The 20,359-nt window shown below is 39.5% G+C and overlaps 1 protein-coding gene across 5 annotated transcripts in view; it reads left to right on the plus strand.

Annotated features, from left to right (window-relative positions):
- The first annotated feature begins 2 nt into the window (after positions 1 to 2).
- patj (PATJ crumbs cell polarity complex component) overlaps positions 3 to 20,359 on the plus strand; it is a 134,264-nt gene continuing 113,907 nt past the window's right edge. For 2 of the 5 annotated variants that reach the window (XM_046857942.1, XM_046857944.1), the window contains exons 1-13: positions 3 to 260; positions 561 to 672; positions 3,657 to 3,720; positions 3,810 to 3,982; positions 6,292 to 6,465; positions 7,099 to 7,238; positions 8,089 to 8,269; positions 12,381 to 12,509; positions 15,923 to 16,159; positions 16,244 to 16,346; positions 16,428 to 16,516; positions 16,855 to 16,996; positions 17,638 to 17,772. In XM_046857942.1, the coding sequence (XP_046713898.1) occupies positions 3,699 to 3,720; positions 3,810 to 3,982; positions 6,292 to 6,465; positions 7,099 to 7,238; positions 8,089 to 8,269; positions 12,381 to 12,509; positions 15,923 to 16,159; positions 16,244 to 16,346; positions 16,428 to 16,516; positions 16,855 to 16,996; positions 17,638 to 17,772 (1,525 nt within the window). In that variant the 5' untranslated portion in view covers positions 3 to 260; positions 561 to 672; positions 3,657 to 3,698. Of the gene's footprint in view, positions 261 to 560; positions 691 to 3,656; positions 3,721 to 3,809; positions 3,983 to 6,291; positions 6,466 to 7,098; positions 7,239 to 8,088; positions 8,270 to 12,380; positions 12,510 to 15,922; positions 16,160 to 16,243; positions 16,347 to 16,427; positions 16,517 to 16,854; positions 16,997 to 17,637; positions 17,773 to 20,359 lie in introns of all 5 variants that reach the window. The other 3 variants (XM_046857943.1, XM_046857946.1, XM_046857945.1) reach the window with 3 other exon arrangements.

Consider the following 20,359-nt stretch of genomic DNA (forward strand, 5'->3'; position numbering starts at 1 on the left):
TTTCCTGTCGGTGATTGTGTTTTTTACGTGACGATGGTTCGTGCACTCCGTAAGCGAAATGGACGATTTTTTGGCACGTGGCAACCTGAGTTGAAAGAGTTTCTCCCTTTGATCGCGCGAGCAAAACTTTGTAACACTGCTTTTGTTGCGGCATCAAAGTGAGCTCGCGTGCCGCGTTTGTTTGGGAGAGAAACACGCGGCTCGTGCACGAACAGCGAGTACAATCTTGCATACACAGTGCACACGTGATGAGTTAACGTGTAAGGTTGTTCCAGTTCACAACAGAAGTGTGTGTGTGTGTGTGTGTGTGTGTGTGTGTGAGTGTGAGTGAGTGTGAGAGAGAGAGAGAGACACCTTTTAGTGTGACTACAAAAAAATATGTATTGACTAAATGACATACTGCTAATTCATTCTGCATTAGTGTGTGTGTGAAATAGTGTGTGTGGGAGGGAGAATAGGCACCTGACATGCAGAGTGTGTGTGTGTGTGTGTGTGAGAGCGTATACCTGCTTCCTGGTTTAAGGTGAGGTAATGAAGCTCCCCTGACTTCCGGTCCACAGGTAAACCCTGAACGCAGCCAAATCTCAGCTGAAACTCGGCCTCCAGCTCCGGACCGCGACTCTCCTCCTGCACCCGAACTGGGGTTTATTCGGAACCGACTGAAGAGCATCTGTGAGTAGTTTCAACGAGGTTTGGTTTGTTTCTTGTTTGTTTTTGTTTTTAAAACAAGTTGTTGCGAACTCGTTAGCTCAGCACGCTAACCGAAACTGGGCACCGATACTAGTACCGATACCAGTACCGGCCCCCCTTTAAACTCCCAACATCTGGAATCTCACTGATCCCGAATCAGTACTCGGTGTTTAATCAGTATTCAGTGTTTCATAAGAACTCAATATTTAATAAGTATTCAGTATTTCACTTAACTACAGTGTTGAATCAGTACTCAGTTTTTATGTATTCAATGTTTAATCAGTACTCAGTGTTTAAGCAGTGTTCATAGTTCAATAAGCATTTATTTAAGACTCAGTGTTTAGTCACTGTTCAGTATTGAAGTACTCTGTGTTTAATACCTACAGGTGCATCTCAATAAATTCTAATATCATTAAAAAGTTGATTTATTCCATTAATTCAATACAAAAAGTGAAACTGGTATATAGATTCATCACACAGACTGAGAGAAGTGTTTATTTCTTACAGCTAATAAAAAACCCAAATTCGATATTTAAAAAATTTGGAATATTACTTAAGACAGATAAAGATAAAGATTTTGAACACATGTTGGCGTGACATGGAGGCGGTCGCTTTGTGACACTGCTGAAATGTTCTGGAAGCCCACGTTGCTCTGATAGCGGCCTTCAGCTCTTCTATGTTGTTGGGTCTGGTGTCTCATATCTTCTTCTTGATAATGCACCATAGATTCTCAAAGGGGTTCAGGTCTGGTGAGTTTGCAGGCCAAACAAGCACATGGATACCATGGTCCTTAAACCAGGTATTAGTACTTTTGGCAGTGTGGGCAGGTGCCAAATCCTGTTGGAAATTGAACTCAACATCTCCACAAAGCTGGTCAGCAGAGGGAAGCATGAAGTTCTCTAAAACTCAAAGCTGTGCAGACCTTGGACGATAAAAACACAGTGGACCAACACCAGCAGATGACACGACTCCCCAAAGCACCACTGACTGTGCAAACTTTACACTGGAGCTCAAGCAGCTTGGATTCTGTGCCTCTTCTCTCTTCTTCTTCCAGACCCTGAGACCCTGATTTCTCAATGAAATGCACTTTTTTTTTATCTAAAAAGATGAGTTTGTCCCACTAAGCAACAGTCCAGTCCTTTTTGCCCAGGTAAGACACCTCTGACGTTGTCTCTGGTTCAGGATCTGCTCAACACGAGGAATGCGTGAGTTGTAGCGCATGGAGACGTCTGTGTGTGGAGGCTCTTGAAGCACTGACTCCAGCTGCAGTCCACTCTTTGTGAATCTCCCCAAATTCTTGAATGGGCTTCGCTTCACTCTGTGAACAGCAGCTTCTTTAGCGAAGACCTTTTGTGTCTCACCCTCCATGTGCAGGGAGTCAATGATCATCTTCTGGACAACTGTCAACAATCTTCCTCCATGATTTGTGGAGCCTGAACCAGACTGAGACGTCATTTAAAGACTCAGGAACCTGTTTGGATTGAACGAGCTGATTAGAGTGAGACACCACAAGTCTCCAATATTCAACTTTTTCACAATATTCTCATTTTCTGTGATACTGAATTTTGGGTTTTCATTAGCTGTAAGCCAAAATCATCAAAATACAGAAATAAACACCTTAAATATATCAGTCTGTGTGATGAATCTATATAATATACATGTTTCACTTTGCATCTGTACTTTTAATTATTCAATGTTTAATCAATATTCAGTGTACATGCTCAGTATTTAATACATACCCATGTTTAATACTCAGTGTGCAATAAGTATTTAATCAGTACTGTGTCTAATCAGTACTCAATAGTTAATTACTTGGTGTTTAATCAGTACGCAGTGTTAAATGAGTACTCAATAATTAATTACTCAGTGTTTAACACATACTCCGTATTTAAGTACCCAGTGTTAATCAGTACTCAGTTTTTAATTATTTAATGTTTAATCAATATTTAGTGAATGAACTTGGCATTTAATACGTACTCATGTTTTATACTTGGTGTTTAATGAGTATTTGGTGTTCAATAAGTATTTAATCAAATATGTGTTTAATGAGTACTCAATATTTAATTACTCAGTGTTTAATCAATACTCCGTATTTACGTACCCAGTGTTTAATACATGCTCAGTATTTAAGTACTCAGTGTTTAACCAGTACTCAGTTTAAGTATTCAATGTGTAATACATATTCAGTATTAATTACATAATCGGTCTGTAATCAGTATCCGGTGTTTATTCAGTATCTGGTGTTTAATACGTTTTTAATCAGTACCCTGTGTTTAATCACTACTCAGTTTTTAAGTATTCACTGTTTAATACATACTGTATTTAATCAGTATTTGGTATTTAATCAGTATTCAATGTTTAATTAGGATTAATTATATATATATATATATATATATATATATATATATATATATATATATATATATATATATATATATATATATATATATATATATATGTGTGTGTGTGTGTAAATATACACCCCAAACCTCAACGTTGTTTTAGGAGAAAGTGGGCTGGCCATGTTCTTCAGTAAGTTCGGTGCTGTAACCATTAAATGTGTCCAGCACCTTTTTCCACAATCTGTGCCAACTGAACATCCTTTTAACACACTTGGTACTGTGTTGAAGATACAATATACAGCTGGGGAAAAAGAGAAATAAAGAAAGAGGCACGTTACTTGTCACAGTACAGTACAGGAATTCCTGTTGGGTCAGAGTGCAGGAGCAGCCATGATGCAGCACACCAGGAGCACATATGTTTATATATATATATATATATATATATATATATATATATATATATATATATATATATATATATATATATATATATATATATATATATATATATATATATATTTATATATACAGTATATTGTTGTATGTATGCACTTCAGGTTAGATGCTAATTGTATTTCACTGGAGCTGTGAAATCTTTTTGATTCAAGTGAATTTTTCTTCTAGGTTTTCCTCTGACTGAATCATCAGGCAGTTTAGGAAACAGAGATGTATGAAAATGTGCCTGCAGGTATCACAGATCTTCAGGTGTTCTTTATCAAATATCTGTGCTATTTGTAGTGTATTCACCCTGTGTGTGTGTGTGTGTGTGTGTGTCAGCGGCTGAGCGGCAGCAGGTCCTCCAGGCCGTAGAGAGACTGCAGTCGAAGCTGACTCAGCGTGAGGAATGGACTCACAGCGAAAGGCTGGGAGCGCTAAAGGAAGCACTACAGAGCCCTCTGCTCGGCCGCATCCTCACCCTGCAGCACTCTCTGAAACAGCTGAAAGACCAGGTCAGATATCCCGGCCTCGATCATATAACCTACACACCACGCTGCGCACCACACACACAAATAAACACACTCGACTGAAACCCGTAAGAAAAAAATGAGCTTTTAATGAGAATCTTTTAATGTCCTTTAAATAAAATTAGCATAATAAAATAGTAATAAAATATATATATTTCTAAGCATACCCATTGAAAACTCTAATTATATTTGTCCTATACATAACCACATAAAGTACGACATGCAATAAAATGCTTATTAAAAAAGTGCAAAAAATAAAAACGGAAGACTTTAATTAAGTACTTTAAGTTTTTAATCTGCCAAATTTATCAGTATTAAATAAATGATTATTTATTTTGCTGACTGAACTGTTAATTGTCTTTGCGTGTATGCGGCAAACGTACTTTATAAACTGAACTAAAACAAAATAAAGGTTACAGTATAACATAAATAAAAATTGCACTAAAATAGAATTGACAATAAAAATAGAGTACAGAGTAAACACACACACACACACACACACACACACAGTCTGTACATGTTGTATAGAAATGTATACCTTTTTATTTTATGAAATACAACTAATGAAACTATTGTTGAAATCCGATTTTTGCAACAAATGTTACATATTTAAAATACATGTATAGTTTCTTGACATCTTATTTTGTGTTGTTTGGGTTTGTGGGACCTTTTGAAGAACCTGGATGTAAAATAAATGATGAACCATCGGTGTTTATCATCGAAAATTCTGGTTTTGCTCCGACAAGATCGTACGGATCAGCAACAAGAGAGGGACAGGAGATGGGATTCGCATGCATGTTCTCTTCCACAATATTAAGTCAGGCATAAAACCTTTGCACGCTCGTTGCAGAACGTGTGGATGGTAAGATTCGCTAATTCGGCATAAACGTTGACGATGTGATGCATCGGATTAAGTTGACATTTGTATCGAGATGCGTTTTTAACATATTTCTTCATCAAAACGATTTATTTATATATAACTATTAGTAGATGCGCTATACGTTTATTATTTAGAAAGTGACCAATATTTTCGTATCACATCGGTAGCTGGATCATTATATGGATTCATATGGATCTTTAATGTATTGTTGGATGTGCTTAGTGATGCGTTTCAATTATGGAGATGTACATCCCTAATAAATGAATAAAAAGTATGTTTCGCATTAACATAAATGGATCATGTAGAAATCTCCGGCCAAATCTATTGGTTTTGATTTGCATACATTATAGAATTAAAAGCGTTTCTGCAGAGCAAAAGGACAAACGCACGTTTAATCATCTGCTTGCTAACGATCATCGATGGAGCTGTAGGTGTTCTGACGTCCACAAGATCTTCAGGAAAGCAAACAGCGACACAGGCGATATCGTATCGGCCGTTTCCCCCGGTTTGATCCTTCAAAACCGTCGCTTTAAAACCTCATCTTTCGACGTAAAAGAACCATCACTACACGTACAAACCCGTCATCTAAGACGTATGGGTAACGATCGGGTTATGACGAGCGAGTAATCGAATGATTTGTATGCCGTAATGAAGAGGACGAGTTTATACTCCTGATTATAGACTCATGCATCAGCCCTCCTGTAATGCCAAGCCGAGACGCCGGAAAAGCGGCGTGTGTACATTTGTATTCAGGCGGAGTTTTTTTTATCGACACGAGAACCTTCTGCACAATAAACAACCCCCACGACAAATTAAGATAATGGCAATAAGGAAAGCTTCATATTCTAAGTGCTGGGAAGGTCAGACGAAAGCTTGCGAACGCGTCAGGTGGAAACAGAATCGAGTGGCTGTGAATTTTTCTTTCTTCCTTTTTTTTTTTGTGGATCTATCAAGCCTTAATATCTACTGTCCCGGTTTGAGTAACTGCCTTGTCTGAGATGTATTGATGAAATGGCCAGGAACCTGCTCCGTCAGCCCGGGCTAAATAAGCAGAAGACTGATAAGTTTCCACAATGTGAGTCTAAAGGTCATTAATACATTACCTGTTTGGGAGTACAGAGCGCTGCAGAGGAATGTATTGATTTTTTTTTTCCCCCTTCTGCTTTTCTTTTTCTTTTTTGTTGTTGTTGTGCTCCAGGCTGTGGCCGTGATCACTCTCCCTGTACTGCTTTATGTTGTACTGTATCAAACACTTCCAGTTGACATGTAAAGTGCGTTTTAAAAGTCAGGTGCAATGCGGCATATTGCACAACCAGCGAACGAGAAAAAAAAGATCTGATATCGATAGGCTTGCTGGATCTTTCCTGTGGATTAATATGGCCACCCCTATGCTGTTTTTATTGCTCTCCTGCAGCTGAACTGTATCCCTCCAGATGCGTGTAGCGAGTTCGGTTTCTCCAAGAAGGGCCAGTTGATTGTGAGCGCGAGTCGCCCCGGAAGCAGTCTGGGCTCTGTCGTGTCCAGCGGAACAGCCGTGTCTTCAGCCTCCTCTGAGCAGCTCCAGAGGTGGCTCCATGTTAACGCAAAGGTGAGTTCCGATCGCATATGGTTCTGCTCCAAACTGTTACCACAATGTTGGAGGCTCACAATTGTATAGGGTTTAAATTCTCCCTTCACTCAAGCTAGGAAACACAAAACCATCTTCATGAAGATAATAGTGCTGAAGTGGAAGATCTGCTATATAGAGCTCCATCCCGATTGAAAACATTTGGGACGAATGTGAACCTTGACTGCAACCCAGATCTCCTCACCTTCTCACCTACTTGTGGCTGAATGACTCTCTACAAAATCTCCCCACAATCTAGTGGATCATCTTCCCAGAAGACTGGAGCTTATTATTAGAGTAAAAGTGTGGAATGGGATGGTTTAAAAAACATACACGAATCTTATGGTGAGGTGTCCACAAACAATACAGGACGTTGGACGTTCTGATTCAAAAGGTCATGAGTTCAAATCCCAGTTTCACCAAGCTGCTCAATACTGCAGTACTCGATTATTAAAATACTATATAGCTGCAGCCTAAATCTATAAAATGTTTTGTAGAACATCTATAACATAGTGGAGCAGCTCCCACTCAGAGGGAGGAGTTATAGAGTTTAATCATTTCTATACATGTACATATAGAATGAATAATTTTGCATATGTCATATTGTGTCTTTAGGGAAGGACGTTGGAGTATGTGAGCCTGCTGAGGCCGTTGACAGGAGGTCTAGGCTTTAGCGTGGTGGGGCTGAGACCAGGCGGAGTCGGTTCTCATGGAGTTTTTGTCAAACAGGTGCAGTTTGGGAGCGTAGCAGACAGGTAAAGTTCAGAAGAAAAAAAAAAATTATATCCAGTAAACGCTCTCTCCCCAAAACAAGCACGAGTTAGATGGGGGTTTTGTGGCTTCAGTACACAACTCAAATTTCACATACCAATGTTTAATTGTTCTTATTTGCTATAAGTTAATATTCAGCTTATTATGATAACGCTAGATACAAGATACAATTAAAGGCCACAATTTTGCAATTAAGAGCAGATTTAAGTCTTTAAATGTAGATAAAAAATTTTTTTTTATAAATATTTTATTTAAGCAGAATTGTTTAGATTATTGTTGGATTGAAAAACCTTTCAGAGAAGCACCAGTCACCCAGTCAACCAGTCACCCATCCTGTCCTGTACAAGTGGGTGAAACCTGGAAAATAACCATATTTGGAGAAACTGGAGTGTATATAATCCAAAAACATGTAGGTAAAAAACAAAAAAAATCCAATTCCAAAATCAGATTTAACATTGAGCATGTAACAGTTTATTATGTTACAGCTATACACTACATGGGTCTTCAACCGGTGGTCCTCTGCGGTACTGCAGGGGGTCTGCTAATTAATGTTAAATCACAAATAATTTTTGGTTTAAAAAAAAATAATAATAATTATATAGATATATAGATATCATAACGTATTGTGATTGTTTTCTATTAATATCAGCGGTTCTGTTTAACATATTTTGTATCAGGGGTCCCTGCCCCATGTCTCCACCACTTCAGTTGTCCTTGATGTTCAAGACCCCCACAAAAGACACCTTATTGCCTTTTTCATCAAATAAAATTTTGTTTTGCCTAAAATATGTCCTGTTTTATTAATCAAATCACATCTCACACACTCGTACTCAGAGATGGCCGGCTACAGGAGAATGACCAGATTCTGGCCATCAATGGGATTCCCCTGGATCAGAATGTTACCCAACAGCAGGCGATTGCTTATCTTCAGCAGCAGAGGGACCGAGTGGAGCTCGTAGTGGCCAAAGAGTCTTTACTCAAGCCACACCTCCCTCCATCTGGATCCATTCAGACAGTAAGTCATTTCAGGTGATTTCACCACAGTGAGATAGTGTGAGAGTGTTTGCTTTTATTATCCAGGCTTTTTATATCGACTACGAAATTGCTCTGATGCATTTCAACCATTTTTCCCTTTTTTTCTCCTTTCGTAATCTGTATTTGCATTCGTAAATGTTATTTCCCCTGATTCCTCCCTGTTCTTCTTCTTCTTCACATTAAGTGAGGTTATGTTGGCCGGTATCTTGAGTCCTCATTACTCGCGTGTTTTAATTAGACGTTCCCTCTAAGAATGAAGCTCGAACACCTAGAGGGAGGAAAAACACACGCAGGTAATTTTCGACCCGAGCCGGAGGAGAAAACCAAAATGCCTGTTGTTGATTGCCTGAGCGATCCTTTTGGGGGGGGTGGTAACGAGAGAGAGAGAGAGAGAGAGAGAAAGAAATAAAATCTTTGAGTGGGATAATGAGCCTGGTAAAGATCAACAGCCATGAGATGGAGCTGATTAACTCGAGCCTCTAACAATAAACGCGATCGTTCCCTCTCGTCCACTTTAATTAAATACAGCTCAAACGAAGGTCTTGGTGTGAATACACACAGAGGACTCTGTGTGTGTGTGTGTGTGTGTGTGTGTGTGTGTGTGTGTGTGTGTGTGTGTGTGTGTGAGAGAGAGAGAGAGAGATAGATAGATAGATAGATAGATAGATATCTTTAATGGCAGATACATTCGGTTATTTAGATTTATTTCAGCCCCGTCTTACTGGGTGTTTTCTGCCTTTTAATGTGCTGCTTTAGCGCTCGTTTAGTTTTAATACCCTTTGGATCGATGCCACATTGTGCTTATCAGAAGCAGCCTTTTCCCTTGTTGCCACGATGATTTTTCCCTTTATCAGGTCATGTTTAACAGAGCTTGTTGACCATGTTAACTACCCGTCATCGAATGTCACGACTGCCTGTAACACGCTAACTGCTGGGAATAGTGGCAATTAAAATAAGGTGGTAGCTCGATGGATAAGATGTCCAACTTCTGATCAGAAGGTCATGGGCTCAAATCTCAGCACCGCTAAACTGCCACTGCTGGGCCCTTAACACTCAACTCCTCATTTGTTAGTCTCTCTGGAAAAGGGGCACCTCCCGAATGTCGTAAATGTAATTACAAAGCTTTGTGGTTAAGGCATTGGACTCTGGATCACAAGGTCACAAGTTAACATCCCAGCACCACCAAGCTGCTGCTGGGCCTCAAGCAAGGCCCTCGACCCTCATCCGCTGAGTTGTAAGTTGCTCTGCATAAGGGGCGTCTGCTAAACGCCATTAATGTAAATGTTTCGGGAAGGGGAATAGCTCAGTGGTTTGGACAGTGGATTTCAGATCAGAAGGTTGCGAGTTCTAATCCCAGCACCATTGCGCTGCCACTGTTGGGGGGGCCTTGAGTAAAGCCCTTAATATTTGAACGCTCAGGTGTATAAAAGAGATTAAATATAAATAAATAGCATGTTAAAATTGGGTGAAAATTTGATTCGGTGCCCAAACAAAGTAGATCAGAAATCAAATTCGAAGCACTCTGCGTTCTCAGCCATGCTCCGAAGAAAAATCTGAGAAAAAATATTAGCTATAGATGCTACGGTTATTTAAGTACGCCGATAAATTTATTGTAACCAGCGCGACCTGCCTGGATTTTTAACGAAGCCACAGCATGTTCTGTTTGGAATGCCTATATTTAAACAATCCCCCAAATCCCCTTTCCTGCCTCAGTGTATTTCTATTCGTCATCCAGCTGAAAAAATATTTTTCTCCGCAAGATGGTCCAGGCTTCTGGGGATCGGCAGTTCATGGTTCTGCGCCTAAAAAGGCATAGCACACACGCTAACTTCACATTTTTTTCCTCTTACTTCCTGTGACCCACGTCTCTCTGTGAACCTGATCTCTAGAATCCTAATTATAGTGCATGAAAACATTTGAGTCCAGGAGGAATAACAGTAAAGCACTGAGGAACGAGGTCCCCTGAAGTCCCCGGCATTCGTACATTCAGGGCCTGTTATTCCAGCTGAGTCTGATCATTCCAGCAATGGATCTGTTTAGGTTCTAGTTTTTGGTCATTTAAAGTCAAAAGATGAATTGTATTTCACTTATTAAACTTGGAGTCTTGGATGAATCTTCTTAGGTTCTCTAGCACTACCCCATTGCTCTGCTGCCTTCACTGGCTTCCTGTAGCTTTTAAATCAGATTTTACCCCACTATCAAACAGCACTTCTCTGAACCCACTGCTCCAACATCTACCAATGCTTCCCTGACCCCTCTATCCTCTACCAGTCATCTTTCCATGTTCTACCTCTGCACCTCTCATCCCACGATCTACTCCCCCGGCGCCTCTTATCCTGCGCTCTACTACCCCGCGCCTCTCGTCCCTCGATCTACTACCCCTGCGCCTCTCGTCCCTCGATCTACTCCCCCTGCGCCTCTCGTCCCTCGATCTACTCCCCTGGCACCTCTTATCTACTCCCCCGGCGCCTCTCATTCCGTGATCTACTCCCCCGGCGCCTCTCATCCCTCGATCTACTACTTCTCCGCCTCTAATCGCTCGATCTACTACCCCTGCGCTTCTCATCCCTTGATCTTCTACCACTGATCTCTCAATCTTCTACTACTCCAACACTTATCCCACCATTTCTCAGGGTACAAGGAAGACATGCTTCAAGAAAATTCTACTTCATGTCTGAACAGCTGAGTTACTCTGTCTTTAAATTAAAATACATATAAAATACCTATATCTTCCAGCAGTACTTAAATTAGCATTAGTAAAAAAAAAAAAAAAAGACATTGCTTTTTATACTAAATTCCTTCCCAAGAAAGGTTTTACACTGATTGTATTTTCAGTCTTTGTCTTAATGAACCTGAATAAGGATGTATTTATTGATAGAAACTTCGTCTGCCAAATGCTGTAAATGTAATCTATATACCTCAGAATTTATAGCTGCAAGTCTTTAGGTAATTTAAATACAGTCTATTAACTATAACAGCAAGCAGCAGGCGGTGGTGGGTTTAGGGGGTTCCTCCTTTTGTTTTTGTTTTTTCTCTCTATAACTGCGATTCAGAGAGGACCACAGCATGTACTTGAGTTAAAGTTGAGTTAAATGCTTTAATCGCTAAGCTACCTCTCTTAAGTACGATCCAACCGTGCTATCACTATTGGTAAAATCCGTTATCGGTCACCCTGTAGTATGGAGATAACGATCTGGCGCTCAAGTTTTTATTTGGGAAATGGTCTGGTGGGAGTGCTTGTGTGACGTTTAGACCCGTGAGAGTGGCGTGACGACGGTAGAGGGTGGGTTTCACAGGACAGCAGTAAAATTGCAGAGGATGTCGCGGTTCAGATCAGGACCCGGTAATTATAGAAGCAAAATGTTCCCATTGCAGGTCATTAAGAGGAGCCCAAGGAGAGTGCAGTGATTAGAGGCCTGGATGATGTGGGCCAGCAGGTTAGAATAGCCACAGAAAGACACTCATGGGGCTTGTTGACCCTCACTTCGATCGGTGGCATTTGGATAGTAAGGGCTTTATATGATGTATGCATTCCGGTCATGCTTGCTCTCACCTGATTACACAATTTATATGGTCTATTAAATCTTTATTTTTTTGACCTGATGTTTTGATCTTTTTTTTGTCCAGTAGTTAATTACAGGGAAGTGGTGCTAAGAAATTGCATAGTGGTGAAGCCTCTGCGTTACTACATCTTATCCAGAGCAAAGCCCTTTAACCCTCTGGGCTCCAGGTGTTTCGTGGCTGACCCTGTGCTCTGACCCCAGCTTCCTAACGTTGTTGGGATATGCAGATAATTTCACTGTTATGTAAAGTGTATATGACAAGTAAAGAACCACCCTTTTTTCCCCCAATGCATATGAATATGTTCTGCAACCATTTCGGGTTTCTTCATACTGTGTAAATGTATGCATATTTTCAGTGTTCTCAAGGTGTCTTTTAATGTATAAATAGAAAATGGTAGCTCAGTGGTTAAGATGATGGATTTCTAATCAGCTCAGCTCTTGAGCAAGACCCTTAACCCTCTACTGCTCCTTTGTAGAAATTAGATAATTGTCTGTAAAAATGCTGTAAATGTGTGTGTTTGTTAACAGGAACAATGGGCCCACGTGGAGGAGATCGAGCTGATGAACGACGGTTCGGGTCTCGGCTTCGGGATTGTGGGTGGAAAGGCTGCCGGGGTTGTCGTACGCACTCTGGTACCGAACAGCGTTGCAGATAAGGTTCGTAGTTCTGTCCTATACCCTCTGTTTTAAGTTTGTTTTTGGTTTAATTTTCAGTTTATTTTGGAAAAATTTTGAGTAAATACGTGATGTGATTTGAAACCACAAAAAACAAGCTAAATAGTCTGATACTGTGGCAGGAGGTACCAAAACTGGGCTTAGACAAAATTGCACATACAGCTCACCCTGCAGAAAAGCCAATTCACTGACCAGTCCAAAGCTGAGAAAGAGGCTCATCCCATAAACACGAGGCATAAGAAGGTTCAGTACGACTAGATGTTAAGTGGAAAATCCTTTATATTGTATCAATTCATCTTATTGGCATCATTTTGACGCCACCTTTCTAGAAACCATCAATATTCTATTGAAGCGCAGTAGAACAGAGCGCTGCATCACAGACAGTCAGAATGAATGTCATCACTAAAGCAAGAAACCCAATGAACACGATCCGACACGTCTCCTACTTACCACAACATTTCCGCCCGCATACATCATCTCTAGCAGAAGCAGTGATGTTGACCTTTTTTTCTGTGCGTTATGGTTTTCTTCAGGATTTTAAAAGTCAGGCGAATTGTGTTTTTGTGAAAATTTGACAATGAAAGAAAACTCCAACAAGCGTTTCATTGGAAAAGCGTAACTGTTTGGGCCAGTCTTTTCTTTCAGGATGTCAGCTTTTTTTTGGAAAGGTCCGTCAATGTCCTTTTATCTAAGGATGCTGGTTGCGACCTTTGATTAGCGCGCTTTGACCGTCCAATCGAAGGACGTGAAAATGACGACTTTATTGGATGCCATTGGTTAAAAGCAAGAGCCTTCAAGCAGCTTTATGCTACAGGAGTTTGCAGTGCCGATTTCTGAAGATTCCTTTGGCCTGTGATGTGACTGCTGAATTCTGATTATTCTATATTTTACTCTGCCTTCTAGAATGTTCTTGTCGGCTCTGCAGGTATGTTCGCTATAGTGATTTTTCTATGCCGTTACCCTGATTTTTAGAATTTTCCAGAAAGTCAATAGTAGCACAATTAATCCCAATTAGATCTTGGATGTGTCTGTCTGCTCAAAACTTGTCAAAACATAATATAGGAGCACTCATTGGGCATTTTGGTTTTGAGATACGCCTCACAATAGCGATAGGGATTAGTCAAAGAACACCGTCTTCTTTTTAACCTCTCGCACACACTCACGGGCTTTCTTATTCAGCTTCTTCTTTTTTTTTCTTTTTTTTCTCCTCCTCCTGTCAGTGTCCAGAGATCAAGCAACAAAACCCTTCTTGTTGAAAAGGCACAGCTCTTGCATTTCACACATCGCTGGATCTTATGCTCCAAAAAAGCTGTCAAAATTGGGCCTTTGTTATCTTTAGCGTTCGCCATTTCAGCCTTTAATGGCTACACCAGGCCTCAATGCGCTCCTGCTGTCCCGCACACACACACAGACAGGCCCGACCCGGAATCGGAGATTTGCCTCGCACGTTTGCGCATCGAAATGCCTTTTATCTCTCTCTCTCTTTTTTTCTTTTTTCTCCTCCTCCTGTCAGTGTCCAGAGATCAAGCAACAAAACCCTTCTTGTTGAAAAGGCACAGCTCTTGCATTTCACACATCGCTGGATCTTATGCTCCAAAAAAGCTGTCAAAATTGGGCCTTTGTTATCTTTAGCGTTCGCCATTTCAGCCTTTAATGGCTACACCAGGCCTCAATGCGCTCCTGCTGTCCCGCACACACACAGACAGGCCCGACCCGGAATCGGAGATTTGCCTCGCACGTTTGCGCATCGAAATGCCTTTTATCTCTCTCTCTCTTTTTTCTTTTTTTTCCTCTCTCACCCCCTACACAAAAGCTCCTGTTCTTTTCTCCTGTATGTGTGTAATGATGCTTTTCCTCTCGCGGTTCATCCTGATCGAAGTCTTTAGCCCGGAGGAAATGTCAGTCGGTTTAGTCACGGAAAGCGAAAGCTTTGTGAGCATTTGTGTTCAACTTTGCACTTATTACTGTTCTACACGCTCGCCGGCACCTGCGGACGCTGCAGCGGTGAAATTAGGTTGTAAATCGCAGCTTTTGTACTCGTCTGCCTCAAATTGTTCATTTCAAGGTGTCTTATTTTTATTTTGACGATATTAAAATCCCGAGCCAGTTAACCAGTATGGCTGCATTAGTGTTAACCACAGGGCATTTGCATATTTATTATTTTTTTGTTTTTTCCCTTGTGAATTAATTCAGTTTACCGTACAACAAAACGTATTCATTCTATGGCAATTTAAAAACAATTAATTATTTTTATTCATATTTTCTTGATTCCAGGTTCTGTTTTGCAAAATTTTTACATTCTTTACATTCACTCCAGTGAACTGATGCTCGTATACAGAGGGACCTTCAATTATGTCATTTAAACATCTGAGCAGTTGAGGGTATGGAGCCAGCAGTGGCAGATCCCTTGTGGACACCTGACCGTAAATTGTAAATTTCCCTTTGGGATGGATAAAGCATCCATCCATCCATCCATCCATCCATCCATCCATCCATCCATCCATCCATCCATCCATCCAAAATTAATTTATTTTGTTTCTTTCTTTCTGTCTTTCTTTCTTTCGAAAATTAATTTTCTTTCTTTCTTTCGAAAATAAATTTTTTTTTCTTTCTTTCGAAAATTAATTTTCTTTCTTTGTCTTTCTTTTTTCTGTCCTTCTTTCTTTTAAAAATGTATTTTCTTTCTTTCTTTCCAAAATAAATGTTCTTTCTTTCTTTCCTTCTTTTGAAAATTTTCTTTCTTTATTTCTTTTGAAAATTAATTTTCTTTCTTTGTCTTTCTTTTTCTGTCCTTCTTTCTTTTAAAAATGTATTTTCTTTCTTTCTTTCTTTCGAAAATAAATTTTTTTCTTTCTTTCTTTCGAAAATTAATTTTCTTTCTTTGTCTTTCTTTTTCTGTCCTTCTTTCTTTTAAAAATGTATTTTCTTTCTTTCCAAAATAAATGTTCTTTCTTTCTTTCCTTCTTTTGAAAATTTTCTTTCTTTCTTTCGAAAATTAATTTTCTTTCTTTCTTTCTTCTTTCTTTCTTTCTTTCTTTCTTTCTTTCTTTCTTTCTTTCTTTCTTTCTTTCTTTCTTTCTTGTGATATCTTCTTTCTTTCTTCCATCCATCCATCCATCCATCCAACCAACCAACCAACCAACCAACCAACCAACCAACCACCCTCCCTTGTGAAGCAGATCATGGAGCTGGCTTTGTGCACAGTGGCATTGTCATAGAACAGGTTTAGGTTCAATGACAAAAATGTCAGTATCCAAAGACCTCCTGTAGGATTTTGCGTAGTTTGTGGTAGAAGTTTGTGGGAGAACCTTGTATGGCTGGAAAAGTCCTGCAGTGAAATTGTAACAAATTCAAATTGATCTAATCCTCTATTCATTTATTTGTATTTATCTCAGGATGGGCGAATGAGGACTGGTGACCACATCCTACGCATCGGGGACACGCCCACGCAGGGGCTGACCAGTGAGCAGGTCGTACAGGCGCTGCAGGCTTGCGGTACCAGAGTTCGCATGCTAATCGCTCGGGACCCTGTGGGCAGCGCGCAACCTCCTCCACCACCCCCACACGCTCCTACTGCAGCCCCCGTTACCTCCATGCTCCCTCCCATACCAGCACGCAGGACCAGCAAGACGGTACCATCACACAGCTGATGCTTTTGTTCATCATCTCCAAATCGAATCAGAGTTTCTTATGGTTTGATTGTGTGTGTCAAAAAGCTAAACCTTGAGGGCCATGAGATCCATGAAGTTTTGCTGAAGAAGAAAGACGGTCAGAGTCTGGGAATTTCGATTGTCGGTTGCAACACAGCAAACTGCGATGGTATTTAAAAACAAAAAAAAACAAACGCACAATCATGAAATTATTTCCCAATTAATTTTTTTCCCCCAATACCTTCTGCAGACGGATTAGGTGTTTCTGTGAAGAGCATCATCCCTGGCAGCGCTGCCGAACAGTGCGGGAACATCATGGTCCATGACCGAATAATAGCGGTAGGCTGCTAATTACTTTTTAATGAGCTCTCCTTTAATTAGCCCTACGCATCTATGAATATTCAGAGTCTCTCACACACACAGATCAGGACACCAACTGAGTGAAACGTCTTTCTTCTCATATTTATTTGGGCTTTAATAAGGACGGGGCGAACAGGGGCGATTCTTCGAGGTTCAAATCTGTCTAATGCGCTTGTGAAATGACTGTTACTTCAATGCAATTTTACTCAAAATACAAGTGAAGTTACCAGTTGACTAAAATCTACTTAAGCAAAAGTAAAAAATAGCTTGTTTAAGTATATAATTTTGCCTTTTTTTTTTTTTGTCTTTCTGAACAGCTAAACGGAGTTAACCTGCAGGGCTTCACCAGCCAGGAGGTCCTGGATGTCATGAGGCAGACGGGTCAGAACGTGAACCTCACTCTGGTCCGCAAGATCACCTCGCCCTTGAAATCTCCAGTGGAGATCTCTCTGGACAAAGGCAAGCTCCAGGCGTGGCCCACTGATCAATCGCTTTATAGACACAAAATGGATAAAAGTATTGGGACACCTGAGTTTGTTTGTTTTTTCCCCCCAGTCACGTGGTTCTTCCCACAGACTATTACCACAAAGTTAGAGGCACACAATTGTATAGGACCTCTGACTACTGCACTCTCTGATCATCAAATGAAAGGATGTGAAAATGACGACGTTGCGGTTCTTCTGCTAGATGGCCTCCAAGTCGAAATATGGGATTGGATAAAGCAATAGCTTAATTCTAAAGTATTTTAGGCTTCCAGAAATCTGATTGGTAGAAACTCTAATGCATACAGACTCTATTTGCAGTAGCAAATAGACCAAGTGACCAAGAGAAAAGCTATGAAATGTAAAGAGCAGGCTATTGGGAATAATTTCATACATATTTATAGACAAAAATATATTAAAATGCACGTTTCTGATAATATAAGATGAACCTGTTATATGACGTGCAGCCATTTGTTATTTAGGAAATATATATATATATATATATATATATATATATATATATATATATATATATATATATATATATATATATATATCTCTAATCCAAGTAGCAAAGCAAGATTTGTGTCGAACTGGTGTGTTTGTGTGTTTGTGTAGTGCAAAGAGAGCCGTCCCGGGTGTCTCTGAGGAGATCTGCAGAGATCAAGGTGCGAGCAGATGTTCAGATGGCCTCCATGATGGAGCCGGCGGACACGAGTCAGACCGCGATCAAACAGCCGTCTTCTGCGAGAGGTGAGCTCACACGTTAATCTGCATTTCCCTTTATCTCAGACATGCATGCTGATGTACAGGAATACTGACGCCTGGGTATGAGACGGAGTACAGCAGTGAGAACAAGATGAATTACAATCCCAATTCCAAAAAAGTTGGGACACTGTGTAAAATGTGAATAAAAATAGAATAGAAGTAGAAAAGAAATAAAATGGAAGTGGTGCTTACATTTTTTTGGCTTGAGAGCTAAAATAATAGAAATATAATAAAAAAAGAAATATAATTAAAAAAAAAGTATAATATAAATATATATATATTGTAACAGTACACAAAATTCATGGTTTGTTACATACCTGTTTTTTTTATTTTATTTATTTTTTACAATTTTAGTACAGTTAGGTGGGAAGAAACCACACAATGTCTTTTTAAAAAAAAATATTTATGCAGATAAATATATTTATTATTATTATTATTATTATTATTATTTAACATTTTATGAACATTAACAGTTGACATTTTATTTTTACAATTGAAAAATAAAATACCTGTTTGATTAAATAATATATGAATAAATATTTTATAAATAAATGTAATTACCGTATTTTCCGGACTATAAGCCGCTACTTTTTCCCCACGCTTTGAACCCCGCGGCTTAAACAACGAAGCGGCTAATTTATGGATTTTTCCTGGGTTTTTCCCGGTTTCACAAACTTCAAGACAAAAAACTGAGCGACATAACATTAGACCAATGAAATTGCCGAACGGGTTCAGGTGAACCGATGAAACTCTTTATATTAAAACACGCTCCCAATTCAATTTATTCAATTCAATTTTTGTTGAATCGGGCCGCACCACATCATAAATATGGATGATGTTCCTCTGATGTTTGACCTGCCGCTCACTCGGACTATCAACAGGAAATGTGAATCATTCATCACGCTACAAACAACCGGGCATGAAAACACACTTCACCTGTGTTCTGAGCTGCACGGCATCGGGAGAAAAGCTTCACCGATGGTGATTTTTAAACGCACGACGATGCCAAAAGATAAACTCTCGAGAGAAATAGTTGTGAAAGGAAGGAGGAAGACAGTGAACAATGACTTTCTTGGTAGGCTACTGTTTAGATACAAGCCGTGTAACAGACACTGTCTTTCATTTAAGCCTGTGTAAAGTTCATTAGTTTCAGTGTAGACACCTGCGGCTTATAGACAGGTGCGGCGTATTTATGTTCAAAATACAAATCTTTGTCAAATTCAGTGGGTGCGGCTTATAATTGGGTGCGTTTAATAGTCCGGAAATTACGGTATACAAAAATAAAATAAAACAAATCAAATTAATTCAATACACTTTTTGTGTTATACACAATATAATACACAATTTTGTATTATATTGAATAAATAGAAAAATCATATTAGTTTACATTTGTTAGACCTCATTTGGTGTGTGTTTGTGCACGTGCGCTTTACATTCAATATGTATTATAATGTATTTTCTAAAAATGTGTTCTATTTAGATGTACTACTTATTTCAGCGTACTTTATCGCATGTCTTCCATCCTTCAACTATGCACTTCCTTGATATGTGGGATTGTCAGGATTTTCTCCCTTTTAAAAAAAAAAACTCCTTGAAGCAAATACTAAAGAATCCATATCATGAGACTGCCGTAAAAAAGGGATGTGGGCTAAACAAAATCTGAGTTTGACTACGCATTACAAATTGAATTTCCGGTACGGAGTCACTGTGGCAACTCACTCCGTACTAACTCTATTGAATTTCTTTTTTCCCATTTCCCTGGAATTGTTGTGTATGTTTGATATAATAATAATAATAATAATAAAAAAGAAACGGTGACACTGAGCTCAAAGTGCAAGGCCGAGGCTAATAAAACTTGCATGCTGCACTTAATGTGTTCCTGATGGAACTCTGATTTTAACTAATCATCTGAGATATTGTGATTTGTGGTAAGAGTAGGAAGCAGGTTGAGAAGATCCTGGTTTATGGATGTGGTGAGGGAAGACATGCAGTTGATTTGAAAAAGGCAGATGAAGATGACAGAGGGGTATGGAGACGGATAATCTGCTGTGGCGACCTCTAATGGGAGAAGCCGAAAGAAGATGATCTCTAAGTAAAAAGTATTGCATTCAGTACACCTGTGCCACCCCTTATATAATCTACCCAAACTACCTTTGTGATTCACCAGTCGATTGAGGTGTTGGGGACCTTGCAATGTTATATAGAAAACATAGCATGTCTTTATCAGGGATAAACCACAAATTGCATCAAAAACAGCATGGCTTCCTAGTAGCTTGGCTTTCATCAATCGAAAATATCTTAAACTGAAAAACACACCGAAGAAGACCCAGGACTGTTGAGCATTTAGAATCTTTTATCGGGCAAGAATGGAACAACATTCCTCTCCCAAAACGTTTACAGACTGTTGCTAAAAGAAGACGTGATGCTACACATTGGTAAACACGGTGTAGCATCACAAAATTAATTAAATTTTCATTTCTTAAAATGCTACATTTCCTCTGTTTAAACATTAATTTATCTTATTTAATCTGTTGCGCATAAAATAGGGGTTTGAGATTTACAGTTGACTGCA

This window comes from Silurus meridionalis, chromosome 9 (genome assembly GCF_014805685.1).
Source record: "Silurus meridionalis isolate SWU-2019-XX chromosome 9, ASM1480568v1, whole genome shotgun sequence".
In the NCBI taxonomy this organism is placed as follows: domain Eukaryota; kingdom Metazoa; phylum Chordata; class Actinopteri; order Siluriformes; family Siluridae; genus Silurus; species Silurus meridionalis.